Source organism: Bos indicus, chromosome 2 (assembly GCF_029378745.1).
Source record: "Bos indicus isolate NIAB-ARS_2022 breed Sahiwal x Tharparkar chromosome 2, NIAB-ARS_B.indTharparkar_mat_pri_1.0, whole genome shotgun sequence".
NCBI classification, from domain to species: domain Eukaryota; kingdom Metazoa; phylum Chordata; class Mammalia; order Artiodactyla; family Bovidae; genus Bos; species Bos indicus.
The window spans coordinates 7204169-7224212 of NC_091761.1; the positions used below are offsets into that span (position 1 = coordinate 7204169).

At 37.5% G+C, this 20044-nt stretch overlaps 1 protein-coding gene across 1 annotated transcript in view; it reads left to right on the forward strand.

Annotated features, from left to right (window-relative positions):
* COL5A2 (collagen type V alpha 2 chain) overlaps window positions 1-20044 on the forward strand; it is a 159757-nt gene that overhangs the window by 115899 nt on the left and 23814 nt on the right. Inside the window, exons 19-35 of the mRNA XM_070802450.1 lie at window positions 2228-2326; window positions 2655-2699; window positions 2814-2912; window positions 4199-4252; window positions 4475-4582; window positions 6291-6344; window positions 6929-7027; window positions 7756-7809; window positions 8633-8731; window positions 8839-8892; window positions 8985-9038; window positions 10039-10092; window positions 10891-10944; window positions 16138-16182; window positions 16527-16625; window positions 17684-17791; window positions 18056-18109. Coding sequence (XP_070658551.1) covers window positions 2228-2326; window positions 2655-2699; window positions 2814-2912; window positions 4199-4252; window positions 4475-4582; window positions 6291-6344; window positions 6929-7027; window positions 7756-7809; window positions 8633-8731; window positions 8839-8892; window positions 8985-9038; window positions 10039-10092; window positions 10891-10944; window positions 16138-16182; window positions 16527-16625; window positions 17684-17791; window positions 18056-18109 — 1233 coding nt within the window. The remainder of the gene's footprint in view (window positions 1-2227; window positions 2327-2654; window positions 2700-2813; window positions 2913-4198; window positions 4253-4474; window positions 4583-6290; window positions 6345-6928; window positions 7028-7755; window positions 7810-8632; window positions 8732-8838; window positions 8893-8984; window positions 9039-10038; window positions 10093-10890; window positions 10945-16137; window positions 16183-16526; window positions 16626-17683; window positions 17792-18055; window positions 18110-20044) is intronic.

Below are 20044 nucleotides of genomic sequence, written 5' to 3' on the forward strand. Positions count from 1 at the left end.
AGAATGTCATTTAATTCATTGAGGAGTATGGAAGTTGCTGTTAACTAAGTAAAGTGCCTGAAGTGCTCTCAATGTCCATTATGGTAGGGAAAAAATAGAAAATGAAAAAAAATGATATTATTATATAAGTAATTTAAAAAGAATTACCTATAATCATACAATTGTAATATCAAAGAATCTGATGGCACTAGGACTCTAAAGCCAGACAATTTAACAGCTGCAAGGAAAAATTTCAATTCAAATTGTAACTGTGTTCTTGAATACTGTGTCTGGCAGTAATAAATAGCATAATGCTCTAAACAATAGGAGGTTAAAATAAATCAGGGGTTGTCAAAAGGCTGTTCTCTCATGCAATATTGTCCTTCACATCTGCCTCCCCGCCTGCCCTTGTACCCTCAACTTATACAATCATTAAAGGAGTGGGCAGGGAGGCTATTTGTCTCTCCCCATGGGAATGGATTAAGATATTCTGCTGGGATGATTTACATTTGTAGTGAGTCACAGTTTGTTCTTTCTCCCAAGTACTTTGGATGATAAATTCAAGGATTGCAGTAAGAGGTTATTAAGATTATATAAGCTAAATTAGTGAGTAAACTCAGAAAACCACTTTCAAATTTTGAAAAACACAATACTGGCTCAGCGGTAAAACCGCCTGCCATGCAGGAGCCACAGGAGCCGGGGGTTTGATTCCTGGGTCAGGAAGATCCTGTGGAGAAGGAAATGGCAGTGCACTCCAGTATTCTTGTTTGGAGAATCCGAGGAGCCTGGTGGGCTACAGCCCATGGGGTCACAAAGAGTTGGACATGACTGGGCTTAGCACACACAGCATAGCTCCTGAGGCAGACGATGCCCTCAGGATAGGCTCGTGCTTCTTGTTAGTGGGGTCACTCAAACTGGATTTGAACTTCGAAACAAGCAAGCAAACAGTCTATGGTTGACATTTCAAGTGCTGTTTGAAATGTGGGAGTCATCAAGGCAAATTATTTTTCTGGCTCTCTCTAACGTTGACTGTAAACTCTGTGCCAGGGATGTGGCTGTTTTATTTTAAAATGGTGCCCTCTGACAGTTCAGGAAACAGTCCCTCCTGTGACTGAGAACTCACTGTGAGCTCAGCCGAGGAGGACCCTCTCTCTTCCTCTCTGTATCTGCTCCCTGAAGTCCCAAGGCTTCTGCTCCTGACTCTGCTCCTGACTCTTGACCTTGGAGCGCCCAGCCTCCCTGTGTACCTCAATCAAAGTATGCAAAATCCCTTCCCTTTCTCTCTGTCACTGTGAGACTCTCCACCCCCAAACTGAGCTCTGGATAGAGAATTCAAGAAAGAATACCCACAAAGCCCAGGACCCTGACTTGGCAGGAAGTGGTTTCTGCACCTACTGTGGCTTCTGATTCAGACTTCACTCGCCGTCGTAGTTTATATCAGGGTTCACTCTGGACACTTCCCTCTCCTCCTGGGTTTTTCTAGTACTGTCTGTTGGCGACTGAGAACCGCTTAATAAAGTTAAACACCTTGAGAAACTGTTTCTCTCAGAAATTGTTTTCCACTCCCCATCCCCAGCACAAAAACCCCCACCCCCCGTCTCTTTTCGGTCCAGTTCTGCTATAACCATAATGTCCTTCCAGGGTCTCTGCATGAAAAATAAACATTCACACCTAGTTCTTTGTATTTCAGTGAAGGGTAATAGGATTCAATTTTCTATGTTTTATTGATACCAATGAGCCCCCCTAAGCTTAGAATTTTTAGTCCTAAAATTCCAGGTCCAGGTTCCTCTAGGATTTGACCTACATTAGGTATTTAGTATCTTGGATAAAATGCAGAAACCCAGGCAAATTCGAATTTCAAATAAATAAAGAATAAATTTTTAGTATAAGTGTTTTCCAGACATTGTGTGGGACAGAGTGACCCTGAGACCCATTGTGTTTTATCTGAATTAAAACTTAACCAGGCATCCTGTATTTTTACTGTCTGGACTCCTATCTGGGGTTGGAAACTGGGGTGTTTCAAGGTTATCAGGTGACCTTGCCCAGGTCCTCTGCTCTAACATGCTGTAGGTATCAGTGCATCCCGAGGGTGGGGAAAATATGCCCACCCTTGAAGAACCTGCTTTGTGCACTTGACCTCTTTAAATGATTAGGTGTAAAATGTAAAACTCCAAATAAGCAGTCAGCTTTGAACCACATCGCATTTAGGTTTTTCTAAAATTAACATTTCCCTCTTGTACGCCTTTAGGGAGAAGCAGGTCCCACTGGGGCGCGAGGCCCTGAAGGTCCTCAAGGGCAAAGAGGGGAAACCGGGCCCCCTGGTCCTGTTGGCTCCCAAGGTCTTCCTGTAAGTCCCTTGTCACTCCAAGTTGGACATGCTCTATAACATCAGAACAAAGGCAATCTGTCTTAATATACTCTATTTCAATTCTGATTGAGTGTTAGAACTCATGAGAAAAAAAAAAAAAACAATTCCCTTGTCAACTCTGCAAATTTTATCTATTTTATGGAAAAGAGAATTAGTCATAAAAGTGACTTTTATGATACAATGGTTGATTTCTTTATCCTTTTTTGTTTTGGTTAAAATTTTCTGCTTCCTTTTAGAAGGTAGGTGGACATCTGAATACTCCCAACACATGGCTTACTATCTTGTGAACTTTTCCTGTGTCCTTTAGGGTGCAGTAGGAACTGATGGTACGCCTGGTGCCAAAGGCCCAACGGTGAGTGACTAACTGCATTTAAGCCACGGGAAGTTCGCAGGGACACAGTGAACTTCGGACAGTGACCATAGACTTGTGCTGAGATCTCTGCTTGTTACTCTTGCATTCCAATAGGGCTCTCCGGGTACTTCTGGTCCTCCTGGCTTAGCAGGACCCCCTGGATCTCCAGGACCTCAGGGTAGCACTGGACCTCCCGGAATTCGAGGCCAACCGGTAATGTCCTTCAGAGAATTATCACCCTGTATAATACATCTAATATCACCAGAGAAATATCAGTATCAATAATAGATTATGAAATACAGTGAAACATAGATAGTCTAACTTATCTGAGTGAGGCAAATGAAGATAGAAATTTTTGTAAAGTGGAAGCCAAATGTTAATGTACAATTCATGTGTTTAAATTCAAAGTGGAAAATTACTGCCTTTTGTTCAATTTTAGTGTTCTTTTATTTAAAATAGTAGGGTCATAACTTTATGATCCACCTCATAAAATTTTATAAATAGTTGAATGATAAATATTATGAGAATATTTTGCAAGCCAATATGGGGAAATATGGAAGTTTCATGGGGACTTAAAATAACAGTGTGGCTAACATGTGTTCAACAGCTATATCTTGAGGCTTGTTCTTGAAGAGTGCCTCCAACATATGGTTTATATGGAATGAATATCCATATTTTGTAGAAATTTGTATATTTTATATTTGTGTATTCATCTATTGGTAAAGTAGTATGGTTAGTTCTTAAGAAATACATACTGAGAAGTTGTGATTATGTATCTTTTAGCTTGATATAAAAAAATTAAAACTTTTGCTAGTACTACTTAAAACAAATATTTTGGATCTTATTGTAAGTAATTTGGCTACACTGATAAGTCCTTTTCAAATACTGATGACAAATTTATAAAAACATAAATGTTGCTGATATTTTACATTTGATTTTATCATGTTCTCAATTTAGCAATCTGGTTCCCACAAATTAAAGTATACTTGGTATATAAAGACCAAAATCCTATACATGCCCCCAAACCCTAGAATACTCTAAACATAAAATACCCTATTTGAAGTTGCCAAATCTTAATAAATACTACATATGTATAAAATTACTTTGGTTTTGGATGAACAAAATCTATTTCCTAAAATAGACCCTAAATAGATATACCTATTGAAGTTGTCATTGTTAGTTCTAATTTTTATTATCAAATTGGAAGAAGCATTGAATTATTCTAATCATCCTACTATGCATGATTAAAAATAAGACTTTAAGGGTAAGTCTCTTGAAGATCACTGTAAAATATACAAATTGCTACCTAACTATACTGGATTTTATAACATTTCACTCACATTCTATAAGATTTGTGTACATTTAAAAAAATTACTGTATTATTGATTCAGCACAGACTCTGCTGCAGAAATTGTCAAAGCCCATTCACTGCAACAATGAAAGCAAGTTGGGCTGGATAAATATCCTGGTTCTTATAGTTTTCTATGTTCCTATTTTAGGGTGATCCAGGAGTCCCAGGTTTCAAAGGAGAAGCTGGACCAAAAGGGGAACCGGTAAGGTTTTCTTTCTTTTCAGTGATAAGGGGAACATGAGTGTGATCCCAAAGTGTAAGCCCAAAATACTCAAATATTTAAAAGGATGATAAAGAGAATTATACTTTTTGATGGAAACAGTTCACTTAATATAGTTTAAAGTTTGTGACTAACTGGATTCCTTTGACTGTGACTCGATTGCTAAATGGCTGTATCTGTTACCTGTCCTTCTGTTTTCAATAGGGGCCACATGGTGTCCAGGGTCCAATCGGCCCACCTGGTGAAGAAGGCAAACGAGGCCCCCGAGGTGATCCGGGCACAGTTGGTCCTCCGGGCCCAGTGGGAGAAAGGGTAAAATTTGAATAACAAAATAAATTCTTATAGTTGTGGGGAGATTACTCGAGGAACTTTTGGGAAATTGAGGAAAAGTAGGGCAGTTAAGAGCAATGCTAGCAGGTATATTACACAGTTCAGTATGGCTGCCTGTGAATTAAGGGAGCCAGCTGTCTAATCAGTGTATAGCCATTCATTCAATAATATTGATTGAACAACTGCTCCATGCCAATTTTGATACACGGTGCTTGGGACGCATCAGTGAACAAGAGTGCTATGGTCCCAGCCTCCATGAAGGGCTAGTAAACCATAGTTTAATGGGGAGGTAAGCACTAAGTAAGTCAACATATAAATAAAAATATAATCCCACATTTAATTTTTTTAGATTATTTATTTTCATTGGAGGCTAATTATAATATTGTGGTGGTTTTTGTCATAGATTGACATGAATCAGCCATGGGTGTACATGTGTCCCCAGTCCCAAACCCCCCTCCCACCTCCCTCTGCATCCCACCCCTCTGGATTGTCCCAGTGCACCGGCCCCGAGCACCCTGTCTCATGCATTGAACTTGGACTGGTGATCTGTTTCATATATGTTAATATACATGTTTCAATGCTATTCTCTCAAATCATCCCACCCTTGCCTTCTCCCACAGAGTCCAAAAGTCTGTTCTTTATATCTGTATTCATTTTGCTGTCTCACATATAGGGTCATTGTTACCATCTTTCTAAATTCCATATATATGCATTAGTATACTATATTGGTGTTTTTCTTTCTGACTTACTTCACTCTGTATAATAGGCTCCAGTTTCATCCACCTCATTAGAACTGATTCAAATGTGTTCTTTTTAATGGCTGAGTAATACTCCATTGTGTGTATGTACCACAGCTTTGTGATCCACTTGTCTGCCAATGGACATCTAGGTTGCTTCCATGTCCTGGCTATTGTAAACAGTGTTGCGATGAATGCTGGGATACACGTGTCTCTTTCAACTCTGATTTCCTCAGTGTAATCACACATTTTACATTTAGAGAATAACAGGGTGATGTGGTAGAGAGTAACCGTATGACAGTCATGTGTCACTAGATTAGGTGTTTAGGAAATGAGATTCTTTGAAAGGTTGGCATCTATATAAGATCTATAAGATAAGGATGAGCCAGCAAGAAACTTGAAAGAAAGAACATTTTCAGCAGAGCAAGCAACAAATGCAAATCCAGGAAGCCTGAAAAGGTTGAGTGACTTTAACGATCATAAAAAATTGTTGTGACTGGACTATAATGAAACCAGTCTGCAAGGGAGATTAACAATATCACCTTACTTTTGTGTAGAGCTTCAGAGAATGTAAACAGTTTCATATCCAAGACAATACTAATGCCTGCAATCACTGACATTGTGATTATCAAACATGGTACCATTTCTTGTCTCTGTATCTAGGGATCAGTTTTTCTCAAAGTTTGATTTTACAGTGAAGCATTAGAATGTTTCTTGATTTGAATAATTTTGGCTCAGTACACACATATATATATATATATATATATATGTATATATTTCAAAATTTAAAGTTTCTTTCTGTTTAGTCAGGTTACTTTTTCTTAGACATATGTATTGCTGTGTAGGCTTGATCATAGCTCCTAAAATCTTATAATACTAAGAGTAAAAATTACCCATTCATCGGATGTTACATAAACACCCACAATTGAGAATCACACTTTGGTCACCTGCAGGGTGCTCCTGGCAATCGTGGCTTTCCAGGCTCTGATGGTTTACCTGGACCAAAGGTAAGTTTATCCTGTCAAGGCTGACACTCTTGTGGGTGCTGTTGCAAAAGATGCCATTGTCCGGAGGGGTTATCTAGCTTTGGCTCACGTGGGTTCCAGATCTAGAAAAGAGTTGAACACAGATATTAGACCTAATGCCAGATCCCTCTTGTGCAATTTCTTCATTATAGAGGCCTCCAGGGAGAAGGATGATAGTTGGAGGTATACTGGAGTTTGCTTTTCAAACTTTTCAGGGAAGTTCCTGAGAAGAACAGACCGTAAATCTTTCCTTTAGCTGATATAGTTTGTTTCCTTTCTTTAGAAATTTAGACTCTTTTAAAATTCTGGGGTTTCTAAATCTAAGTTATTGGAGTGAGGCTTTAAACACAACTCTCATTAAATAATGTTGGAAAACCTTTATTCCAAGGAATCCAAATGTGAATAAAATGTGAAGTGACATGGTTTACAAAGAGGTCTTTGTACCCACTTTGACCAATTCCTTTATACTAGTGGTTTGATTTATAAAATAAGGGTTTTACGTACAGTTGCCTTTGTTTGCCTGTATTCCTTTTTTTCCTGACGTGTTCTACTTTGCTTTGAAACAGGGCGCTCAAGGAGAGAGGGGTCCTGTTGGCTCTTCAGGACCTAAAGGAGGTCAGGGGGATCCAGGACGTCCAGGTGAACCTGGGCTTCCAGGTGCTCGGGTAAGAACACAGCAATTTTTTGCTACATCAACCTAAGGGATATGCTCCTGAGAATCCATTTTTTTTTTTTTTAAGGTTTTATTTTTTAGTAACTTGATTTCACAACTTGGGACTTTTTTTTTTATGGATTTGGCTTTATTCCTTATGAATTGTTTGTTATTTTTATCATGTATGGAAAAAACTAGTAACTTCTAATCTCCTTTATTCAAAGGGGTATGTATTAGTAACTCTACCACTTGATTAAAAAAAATCCAATTTATCAATTTTATAATTTTCCTTTATTCACTGATAAACAACAATTTAACTTTTACCAGAGAGTGTTCCTGGTAAATTTCATTTTAACAAAATGTCATTTGAAAATTCATTTGAACAGTATGTAAATACTTATATTCAGTTGTCAACAATGCCCCATAAAGAGAAAAAAATATACAAAAGTTGCTTGGAAAGATAACATTTGGCTCAATGTAAGTTCTTTTTCTTGAAACCCGTGTTAGAGGTAGGAGTGAAAGTCTCCTATAACCTTGTGCTGTCTATCCTGAATCCTCTGAAGCCAGTTTGGGTGAAGTCCATGACGGAGCTCAGAGTTTGTCTAGAGGAGCCTAAGGCTCCCAGGAGTGGGCACTGCAAAACAGGACTGGATCTTTTAAATGCAGTGCTATTTTTACTCTTTAGAAACTTTACTTCAGTGGTAGGTCAGCAGCAAACTGACAGTTGCTTTTAATTTTTAGGGTCTGACAGGAAATCCTGGTGTCCAGGGTCCTGAAGGAAAACTTGGACCTTTGGTAAGTGATTTAAACAAAAGTCCACCACCATTAATATTTCTCAATGGACATGCAGCTTAAATGGTAAGAGCCTTAGTTAAGGTTAATGTATGTTGAGCAAACTTTGGGAGATAGGGAAGGATGGGGAAGTCTGGTGCACTGCAGTCTATGGGGTTGCAAAGAGTCAGACACGACCTATCAGCTGAACAATAACAATGTTTTTGATAATGTGGGTGCTGATCATGTCTGAAATACACCCTCCCCTCCTGGAAGCAAATCCTAAGGCTCTGATCATTTTCAAATTGACCAAAAATTGATCACACATTGAAATAAATGTTGGAGATTGGGATTGCTTCTCTGACATAAATGGAAAAGTTGAAATGATGTATTTATGAATATTGGTAGAATTTGTCTGTTAGTAACAATCTCATTTCTTGATATCCTCCCAATCTTATACATTTAAGAGATAAATAGGTATAAAGTTTGATAACTCATATATTCTGGGCCCTTCCTTTGTGTTGTATATATGAAACAGAAGTCCTGAGTTTTAATTACCACACATAAGAGTAAATGAAAGAAGAGAAAGATTTCCCCTATTAATATGAGCGTGTAAAGAGATATAAAGATGAAACTTGTATATAGAATAAGAATTAAGTCTCTGTTCTAAATATTAAAATATCTCAGCAGTTTTTTTTAATACTCAACTATTCTGATTCGCTAACATAAAAATGTAGCATAATTTAAAGCTTATATATCTTTTATAGTGTGTGAAAACGAAATTTGGGCGATGTGACGTGTATAGAGAACTGATGTGAAACTTGCATTGCTCCTGTCAACTCTGTAGGGTGCTCCAGGAGAAGACGGCAGGCCGGGTCCTCCAGGCTCCATAGGAATCAGAGGGCAGCCTGGGAGTATGGGTCTTCCAGGCCCCAAAGGTAGCAGTGTAAGTACTGTGTATAATGTGCCATCTCAGCATAATCCTCACTTGCCATAACAACTGTCAATCAGCAAACTGATTGAAACTTAAGTTAGTTTGTATTGATTCTCTAGGGTGATCCTGGAAAACCTGGAGAAGCAGGAAATGCTGGTGTTCCTGGGCAGAGGGTAACTATCCATTTTCTGTTAAAGAAAAAAATAAATGGAATTATCCAGGTTCTCATGGCCTCACCTCATATATTATCTCTCTGTGATGCTAGGGAGCTCCTGGAAAAGATGGCGAAGTTGGTCCTTCTGGTCCTGTGGGGCCCCCGGTAAGTTTTATTGAGAATATATTCACATTACATTTTTCAATGATTGTCTTATCTGTAAGACTTGACCTTACATATGGATAAGTTTCAAGGGGAAGCAAATAAGAAAGTGCAAGGTGAAAGAATTTCAGTTATGTCTTTTGATAGCTGAAATAAACAGGAATCTCATGCCTTATTATTTTAAGCTTCTATGAATGCTAATGGCAAAAGCTACCTCATCATCTCTATGTTGTCACAGTTGAAAAATATAGCAACTAGGAAAATAGTATCTGACAAATATTTTATACTGTATTTTATTTAAAATATGTAACTTCAATTATGCCTGTTTTTCTAATATTATACCTTATAGAAATGTATTTAAGCTGGAAGATAATTATGAATAATAATACATTATGTTATATATAATTATGAATTATGATAGAAGTTATAATTATATAACTTATAATTATATAATATAATATAAACTTATATAAATTTATTGTTTCCTACTTATTAGTCCTCAAAGGAATAATATCTCTTGAGGTTTATTCTTATCCTAGGAGTTTAAAGTTGTGTTTATAAGAAATATTTGGCATGTTTATTTGTTTTGAACTGGGGCAATTTAAATAGCACTTTAAATTTGAAAGTTTGATTAGTACTTCTTATGACACTGAGAAACTACAATGGAAACATTAGACTGGATATATAAAAGTAATGAATTTGTCTGTGCCCAATAGTCAGTTTTCCCACAAATTTTACAGTTGACTCCAGGCACTTATGTTTGGATAAAAAAATGAACACTCTATCCGTTTATTTGCTGGCTTTAGGAGGTATTTTCTCACCATCAAGGACTTCAAACAATACCATTAGGTGATTTTTAGGACTAGTTTATGATCTGGCTAAAGTGAAAAACTTGTGATTGGAAGAAATGCAAAGAAATATGAATACTTGGGTCATTCACGCAGAGGGGAAGTGAGTAGATCTGGCTCCTGGTGTTCATGGTTTTCTTTCCTTTGTGACTCAGGGTCTAGCCGGGGAGAGAGGAGAACAGGGTCCTCCAGGCCCCACTGGCTTTCAGGTATGCACTGACTCCGTCTTCCCTTTCTTCTTCCCCTAATAAAATGCTTTTTTAATGAAAAGGATATAGTTGAATGATGTGAAATTCTGTAATTTTCAAAGAAGCAACTCCTCTTTTAGTAAACAGGATAGACATTTAGATGAAATCAAACATTTTTGTTCAAAGAACAGGAATAAACTTCCCCTGAAAAACTGACCAAAATCCAAACCTTTTAACAAATTAAAAATTATAAAATGCTTTTGATATCTCAGTAGGATTTAATTAACTGTATTAAGGCTTATTTAATGTGTTGGTGTCTAAAATTTTTCTTTTAAGCTTTTTATGTTGTATTGAGGTATAGCAGATTAACAATGCTGTGACAGTTTTTAGGTGAAGGGGCTCAGCCATAATTTATTGTTGAACAAATTTTCATGATTTATCTAAATATGTTGGTAGAATATTTAATAGCATTGGGTGATCATCATTTGGGGAAAAATTTTCAGGCTAACTTTCCATATTTATTCTATCAGCCTAAAATGTTGTTCTGAGAGCCATTAAATACTTTACAAACATAAAGAACCTATTGCTACATTATCATTTTGCTAAGTGGTGTGCAAATGTAAATCTACACCCACAAAAGGATTAGTTGTATTAGAGGGTATAGGTTTCTAGTTTTGTTTTGCTCAACTTTTGTTTAAACAGTATCATTTGCTTGAAAATAGTAAGGGAGCTCCATACATTGTAAAGGGTGAAGTGTTAACACTGGTGGCCTATTAGTTTCCATGGAGACACAGGTTTATATTCTTACTTTTACTTTAGGGGCTTCCTGGTCCTCCAGGGCCTCCTGGGGAAGGTGGAAAGCCAGGTGATCAGGTAAGTTTTTTAATAATAAGAGTAGTAATACTAAAAATTTCTGACATAATATCACTTACTATTTGTCAGGCTTTGTTCTGCTTTGGTTGAAATTAATTATCTGTTTTAATCCTCAAAATAACTCTTATGTACTAGGTACTATTATAATGCCCATTTTCAGTTCAGTCACTTAGCCGTCTCCGACTCTTGTGACCCCATGAACAGCAAGACGCCAGGCTTCCCTATCCGTCACCAACTCCCGGAGTTTACCCAAACTCATGTCCACTGAGTCTGTGATGCCATTCAACCATTTCATCCTCTGTTATCCCCTTCTCTTCCTGCCCTCAATCCTTCCCAACATCAGGGTCTTTTCAAATGAGTCAGCTCTTCACATCAGGTGTCCAAAGTATTGGACTTTCAGCTTCAACATCAGTCCTTCCAATGGACACCCAGGACTGATCTCCTTTAGGATGGACTGGTTGGATCTCCTTGTAGTCCAAGGGACTCTCAAGAGTCTTCTCCAACACCACAGTTCAAAAGCATCAATTCTTCTGCACTCAGCTTTATTTATACTCCAACTCTCACATTTGTACATCACTACTGGAAAAGCAATAGCCTTGACTAGATAGACCTTTGTTGGCAAAGTAATGTCTCTGCTTTTTAATATGCTGTCTACATTTGGTCATAACTTTCCTTCCAAGGAGCAAGCATCTTTTAATTTCATGGCTGCAATCACCACCTGCAGTGATTTTGGAGCCCCAAAAAAGTCAGCCACTGTTTCCACTGTTTCCCCATCTATTCCCCATGAAGTGATGGGACTGGATGCTATGATCTTAGTTTTCTGAATGTTGAACTTTAAGCCAACTTTTTCACTCTCCTCTTTCACTTTCATCAAGAGGCTCTTTAGTTCTTCACTTTCTGCCATAAGGGTGGTATCATCTACATATCTGAGGTGATTGATATTTCTCCCGGCGATCTTGATTCCATCTTGTGCTTCCTCCAACCCAGCATTTCTCATGATGTACTCTGCATTAATTAAGTTAATTAAGCAGGGTGACAATATACAGCCTTGACGTACTCCTTTTCCTATTTGGAACCAGTCTGTTGTTCTATGTCCAGTTCTAACTGTTGCTTCCTGACAAGTTTCTCAAGAGGCAGGTCAGGTGGTCTGGTATTCCCATCTCTTTCAGAATTTTCCACAGTTTATTGTGATCCACACAGTCAAAGGCTTTGGCATAGTCAATAAAGCAGAAATAGATGTGTCTCTGGAACTCTTGCCTTTTTGATGATCCAGTGGATGTTGGCAATTTGATCTCTGGTTCCTCTGTCTTTTCTAAAACCAGCTTGACCATCTGGAAGATCACGGTTCACATATTGCTGAAGCCTGGCTTGGAGAATTTTGAGCTTTACTTTACTAGCATGTGCTGCTACTGCCAAGTCGCTTCAGTCGTGTCCGACTCTGCGTGACCCCATAGACGGCAGCCCACCAGGCTCCCCTGTCCCTGGGATTCTCCAGGCAAAAACACTGGAGTGGGTTGCCATTTCCTTCTCCAATGCATGAAAGTGAAAAGTGAAAGTGAAGTCACTCAGTTGTTCCCAACTCTTAGCGACCCCATGGACTAGAGCCTACCAGGCTCCTCCATCCATGGGATTTTCCAAGCAAGAGTACTGGAGTGGGGTGCCATTGCCTTGAGTGCAATTGTGCGGTAGTTTGAGCATTCTTTGGCATTGCCTTTCTTTGGGCTTAGAATGAAAACTGACCTTTTCCAGTCCTGTGGCCACTGCTGAGTTTTCCAAATTTGCTGGCATATTGAGTGCAGCACTTTCATGGTATCATGTTTTATGATTTGGAATAGCTCAACTGGAATTCCATCACCTCCACTAGCTTCGTTCGTAGTGATGCTTTCTAAGGCCCACTTGACTTCACATTCCAGGATGTCTGGCTCTAGGTGAGTGATCACACCATCTTGATTATCTGGGTCATGAAGATCTTTTTTTGTACAGTTCTTCTGTGTATTCTTGCTACCTCTTCTTAATATCTTCTGCTTCTGTTAGGTCCATACCATTTCTGTCCTTTATTGAGCCCATCTTTGCATGAAATGTTCCCTTGGTATCTCTAGTTTTCTTGAAGAGGTCTCTAGTCATTCTCATTCTATTGTTTTCCTCTATTTCTTTGCATTGATCGCTGAGGAAGGCTTTCTTATCTCTCCTTGCTATTCTTTGGAACTTTGCACTCAAATGGATATATTTTAACTTTTTTCCTTTGGTTTTTGCTTCTCTTCTTTTCACAGCTATTTGTAAGGCCTCCTCAGACAACCATTTTGATTTTTTGCATTTCTTTTCCATGGGGATGGTCTTGAGCCCTGTCTCCTGTACAATGTCACGAACCTCTGTCCATAGTTCATCAGGCACTCTATCAGATCTAGTCTGTTAAATCTATTTCTCACTTCCACTGTATAATCATAAGGGATTTGATTTAGGTCATACCTGAATGGTCTAGTGGTTTTCCCTACGTTTTCAATTTATGTCTGAATTTGGCAATAATGAGTTCATGATCTGAGCCACAGTCAGCTCTTGGTCTTGTTTTTGCTGACTGTATAGAGCTTCTCCATCTTTGGCTGCAAAGAATATAATCAATCTGATTTCAGTGTTGACCATCTGGTGATGTCCATGTGCAGAGCCATCTCTTTTGTTGTTGGAAGCAAGTGTTTGCTATGACCAGTGCGTTCTCTTAGCAAAACTCTATTAGCCTTTGCCCTGCTTCATTCTGTACTCCAAGGCCAAATTTGCCTGCTACTCCAGGTGTTTCTTGACTTCCTACTTTTGCATTCCAGTCCTCTATAATGAAAAGGACATCTTTTTTGGGTGTTAGTTCTAGAAGGTCTTGTAGGTCTTTATAGAAGCGTTACTCTTGGGGCATAGACTTGGGTTACTGTGATATTGAATGGTTTGCCTTGGAAACGAACAGAGATCATTCTGTCGTTTTTGGGATTGCATCCAGGTACTGCATTTCGGACTCTTTTGTTGACTGTGATGGCTACTCCATTTCTTCTAAGGGATTCGTGCCCACAGTAGTAGATATAACGGTCATCTGAGTTAAATTCACCCATTCCAGTCCATCTTAGTTTGCTAATTCCTAGAATGTCGATGTTCACTCTTGCCATCTCCTGTTAAACCACTTCCAATTTGCCTTGATTCATGGACCTAGCATTCCAGGTTCCTATGCAATATTGCTCTTTGCAGCATCAGACCTTGCTTCTATCACCAGTTACTTCCACAACTGGGTATTGTTTTTGCTTTGGATCCGTCCCTTCATTCTTTCTGGAGTTAGTTCTCCACTGATCTCCAGTAGCATATTGGGCACCTACCGACCTGGGGAGTTCATCTTTCAGTGTCCTATCTTTTCGCCTTTTCATACTCTTCATGGGGTTGTCAAGGCAGGAATACTGAAGTGGTTTGCCATTCCCTTTTCCAGTTCTATCAGACCTCTCCACCGTGACCCCTCTGTCTTGGATGGCCCCAGATGGCATGGCTTCGTTTCAGAGTTAGACAGCAGTGGTCTGTGTGATCAGATTGGTGGTTGTGGCTGTGGTTTCAGTCTGTCTGCCCTCTGATGCCCTCTCTCAGCGCCTACCCTCTTCCTTGTGTTTCTCTTACCTTGGACGTGGGATATGTCTTCACGGCTGCTCCAGCAATGCGCAGCCACTGCTCCTTACTTTGGACATGCGGTAGCTCCTCCCTGCCACCGCCCCTGACTTTGGATGTGGGGTAGCTCATTTTATAGATGAGGAAAATGAGGCACATAGATATTAAGTAATTTTTCCAAAATCACACAGCCAATATGATATTTAGTGTTTATAGGATTGTGTTATTAATCACTAAACATGTCTTATTGGAACTATAGGGTTTTATTGGAGACTTCATAAACAGTTATGAACAGAAAATTACCATTTTATTTATATCATTTTACCAACATATGAGTTTATGTAATTTATTTTTCTTGGAGTGATTTATTCATTCATTTAACTTTTAAACAAATATTTGCTGAGCACTCTGTGCTAAGCTCTACTAAACTTTGGCCTTAACCAATTGAATAAGATGAATTGGACCTTGCCCTAATTTTTATTTTAATAGGCGACAGAGAGCATAGAAAGACAGTTATGACAATAGCGTGTTTTAAGTGCAGTGGTAATGGAGGCACAGTGTATGTATAAGTCTAGAGGATGCAGATGAATTAGTTCAGACATTGAGGTTTAGAAAAAGTTTCCCCAACAAAGTATTATCTCTTATGTAATCTGAAGGATGAATGATGGTAAGTCGGGAGGAAGGAAGGTAAGAAAATATTCTAGGAAATGGGAACAGCAAATGCAAAGGCTTGCTTATCAAATTTAGGCGCTGAAAATTTTTGGTAAGTCAGAAATATGGTATACAACTTGAGGAGGGTGAAGATGAGGTTAGAAGATGACAGGGAATGTTTTGAGTCTAATTTGTTCTTTTACTAGAGTAATGGGAAGCTAAGGGAGGGCTTTTAATTAGAGAGAGATACTATGAGATTTGGGCTTTAGGAAGATCATGCCACAATGAAGACAGTACATTTAAAGGGATAAAACTGGAGGCCTACTTGATACAGTTATTATTTGTATTAAATACAAATAACATTTGTATCATTAGTATAATACAAAATTGTACTTGTAATTTTAAGTGACAAATTTCCTTTTAGTTAAGACTTTTAACATAGTCATGACTGCATTAATTTGAACTTACAATTTCTAGTAAAGTGTGTTGTCTATATTCTGTGTTCAAGAAATATTTAGTAAATTGAATTAAATTGGTTCTATTTAAAAGATCAGTACTTCATTAGTTTTAATTTCACTTTCCTCTGCTAAAAGTTCTTCACATTCCTTTAGGAAATTAAAGTTCTTGAGCTTTAATTGTCACTAAGTAATGCACTATCTTTGTGAGATAATATTTTGCCTGTGCTCATTGCCAAAAAAAGATCATGTGGGTATTTCCATATAATATATATGATATCCCCTCATTTATAAAAGTGTACACATTTTTCTTTATTCAGTATTATGAATTTAGTCAGATGTCCAATAACGTATTAGAAGAAAATATGGTATATGGTATATTAAGGTATATGGTCTGGAAAACTTTCTAATAAATATCTAAAATTTAGTTAAAGTTTTTCATTTTAAAAAATGTGTTTTACAGGGGGTTCCTGGAGATCCTGGGGCAGTTGGCCCATTAGGACCTAGAGTAAGTATTTTCTTCTTCTTCTTTTTTTTTTTTTTTTTTTGATTAACTGTGTTTCCACTGGCTTCAGTTTATAAAACCATCTTTCATCTTAAACTTGGCCGTATTTTAATCATTGCAGTTCTTTTACTTGATGAAAATCGGTCTGATGAGAAACAGTCTGTGCTGTGAAGCCAGCATATGCTTACTTCAAGTTCATTTCTTATCACTAAATTAGAAAACTGAATCTTAATCGTTGCTCATTTCTAAATTTTTTCCCAGAAATCACTTTTCAGATTTCTGGAAACATATTTAAATCCATTTTCAGATCAAGCGCTGAGACTGCTTGACATTTCTGTGTTGTGTAGGGAGAACGAGGAAATCCAGGGGAAAGAGGAGAACCAGGAATAACTGGACTTCCTGGTGAGAAAGGAATGGCTGGAGGACATGGTCCTGATGGTCCAAAAGTAAGTGTGGGAGTGAGCTCAGTATTTTTTATTCATTCATTTTTTTAATTGTTAAAAATATTTTATTGTAAAATATTTGCTTTACAATATTGTGCTGATTTCTAATTTGCTGGTCAATGAACATATGATGGTACTAGAATTTATTTTTCTTGTTTTTCCAAAGTAATTTCTTTCACAAATAATTAAAGAGCACCTGCTTGACTTTCCTTTGACGTGAAAGAGTCAGGTATAAAGGAGTCTCTTCCTTGATGGGATTTATGATCTACTACACGAGGCAGTGATATTTCCTCATATACAAAACAGTTTCTAAAATTTATTTATATATTTTCCTAAGGACTTTTATTTATAAGTAGAGGCAATAAATGGAAAATTGCATAATTTATTAGGAGATGTTCCTAATCATATGCTCCATTTCCCTTGTCTCTGTTTCTGTAATTCTGCTCACTAAATATATAAAAGTATGTCATTTTTGAAATCTGAAAGTACATGCATTATAAGGCAAAAATCAGCACCATTTCCTTTTGGGTGCCATTGTAAAGTTGATAGAAGATAATGTGGCCGTTTTCAGTGCAAACTACCAGAGTAGAAATTTTTGTGATCAGACGTTAGATACCTTAGCACCTTCAAGGGCCAGAGATTGTGTAAGATCTGCTTCAATTTCATTACTGAATAAGCCTGAAAACCAGCTTCATTTCATGGGTTCTTTAGAGAGAGAATGAATGTACTCTCTAAATATAATGTCTTCTTTTTCTTATTAGAATCCTTATGATGTTGCCAATAAAGGAAAACAAAAGGGCAACTCTATCATATTTGTTTGAATCAGTACCCAATTTTCCCAAAGAAAAAATCTGAAAACAAAGCAACAACCAAAACAGAAAAGTAGTATTTAAAGAAAAACAATGACCTCAGAGACAGGTTTCCCAAATGAAAAATATAAACATGAGGTTGAACCATATGTAATTGCCAAGATTCTACTCTTTTGGGTCTACCAAAACAGGGAGTCCATGTGGCTAAACCTTAATATATAGATGAGCTTACTTACTGTTGGTTCATTTTAGGGCAGTCCAGGACCACCTGGAACCCCTGGAGATACAGGCCCACCAGGGCTTCAAGGTATGCCAGGAGAAAGGGGAATTGCAGGAACTCCTGGCCCCAAGGGTGACAGAGTAAGTTTATTTATTTTATTCATCCATTTAGATTTTCTGCTGATAATATTTTCTGGGCAGACTTACTTCTGCCATCCTAAGTTGCAAGTCGTTCATTCTTTCAGTATATGTGTACTGAGAAAATGCACAGTCCCAACATTGTTCAAGGCCCAAGGGGATGCGGTTGTGAACATTAGAGATGAGCCCCTGCTCTCATGAAGCTTCCATGCCAGTGCAGGAAAAAGACAATTAAGTGAATAAATGGCATTTTGTGTGTTTTCACAGGGTGGCATAGGAGAAAAAGGTGCTGAAGGTACAGCTGGAAATGATGGAGCAAGAGTAAGTGAAATCATTCCTTTCAGTGGCAGGGCTAGGAATCAACGTCATCATTACTGTATGAGTCTGCCTGAACTTTCTAGAATAAGCCTCATGTTCCCATGGTGGTCAGGATTTGGGAGAATGATGAAATCTGAGATTTGACATTGATTGCCTGTGGATATTCATTTGCTTACCTTGAATTAGAACAAGCCAAAAAAGTAAAGTCATTATTGAGAGAATGAAATAAGATACATTTTTACTGTGCATATGAAAATGATGCTTTAAGCAGTGGGGCCCTCTTTTTCCTTCTCTGTCATATTTATTCCATATGCAATGTTTCTTTTTATTAAAATGCTAATCTAGTGAGTCATCTTAGACTTCCTTCCAGTATAGGCAAGTAGAGTTTTACAGAGTAACCAAAGGTGTGATAAATGTTTCTCAATATGCTAGATGTCAGGGGTGAGAAAATTACTGCATGATGAATCATCATTAATGAGACTGAACAAGTGAAATGTAAAGAAGGATTGCTTAATACCCTTCCAGAAATTGATGTTTAACAAGCTTTGTGTCCTCAAAACTAGAATGTATTTGCAATTCTAAGGATAATCAAATGATCAGAATGAAAATATGTTTTCAGACATGAATGTTTCTCTCAGGTAAGAGCAGATAGTTAATCACTCAGATAGTCAACATTTTCTGAAAATACTTCCTGATATTTGCTAAATAGTTGCTGATTCAGTACGACTTAGTTTGCTGGTAGTTGTCATGCTGTACCCTGAAAAAGCAGTTGTGCTATTAAACAAAGAGATGACACTGCGCTGCTGTTAATATTTTGATTCTGCCCATTGAGTCACCATTAATACACTGATTATATTAACCTTTGGTAATAAAAGTATATTATAGGGAAGTTTTAACCTTATTATAATGATTGCTTTTTTCTTTTTCTGGAAAGCTAGTTAAAGGTGAAACAATTTAGCAAACTATGAAATCAAAGTATCTTTGCCTTTTAATTAAATCTAACATTCAATTCAATATTTCAAAAGTGGTCTAAATGAATCTGGTTTATTGTTTGTGCTTCATATCACAGTTGGTCTGGAGTGCACAGTAAATAATGAAGAGCTGTTTGAAGGAATGATGTGCTGTCAGTTTATTTTAAGGAGAAATATCCATCTATTGCTCCTTTGAACTATTGAATACTTTGAAACTGCAGTGCAATAAGATCAAGACTTAAGCAATGACTGCTTAATTTTTAGTGAGGGAAATATGTTGTTCTAGGCAAAAAGCAGAGAATTTATCTCATATAAAGGGGAAAAAATTTTAGTGTAGTCACCTTTATATTCAAACAAATCTTTTAAGGAAGTGTATTAGGTGAATGACAGAATATTGTTTCATTATAGATCTAGAGAATTTAAGATCACAGTTTTCTCATGTTCTTGTCTTAAAATACAATATAAAATTAAAAAGTCATTTTATTCCCTAAGTTTCTTCTGTAATGCATACATAAATTAAATGGCAAAGGAATATCTGAGTTTCTTGTGAAAAAGCAATACACAAATATCAGAGAGAAAACCTGTTTTAGGAAGGGCTCCAATGCTGTGCAGCAGTTTAAAAACTGTGCTTGTGTGTCAAGAAAACCCCACGTGTTGCTCTGCTATACTCTGAGCCAAAGAACACCCTCACCTTCAGTGCAGTGAGGTGGTTCCATTATCATCACAGAAGAATGTGGGAAACTGAGGGCTTTAGCACAATTTCACTTTTCTAAAAAATAAAGGAATGATATTTCACTTGTATAGTTTAAGAATAAAGTATGCTATACAAAATAAGAAAAGCCTCTTAAATCTATTGTCAAATTTCAAATAGAGATTAGTAAAATTAAACAAGCTAAGAAACACAGAAACCTTGTTGAAGAATAGCATTGGTTTCAGACTAATGTTTGAAGACAGTGTTATGTACATA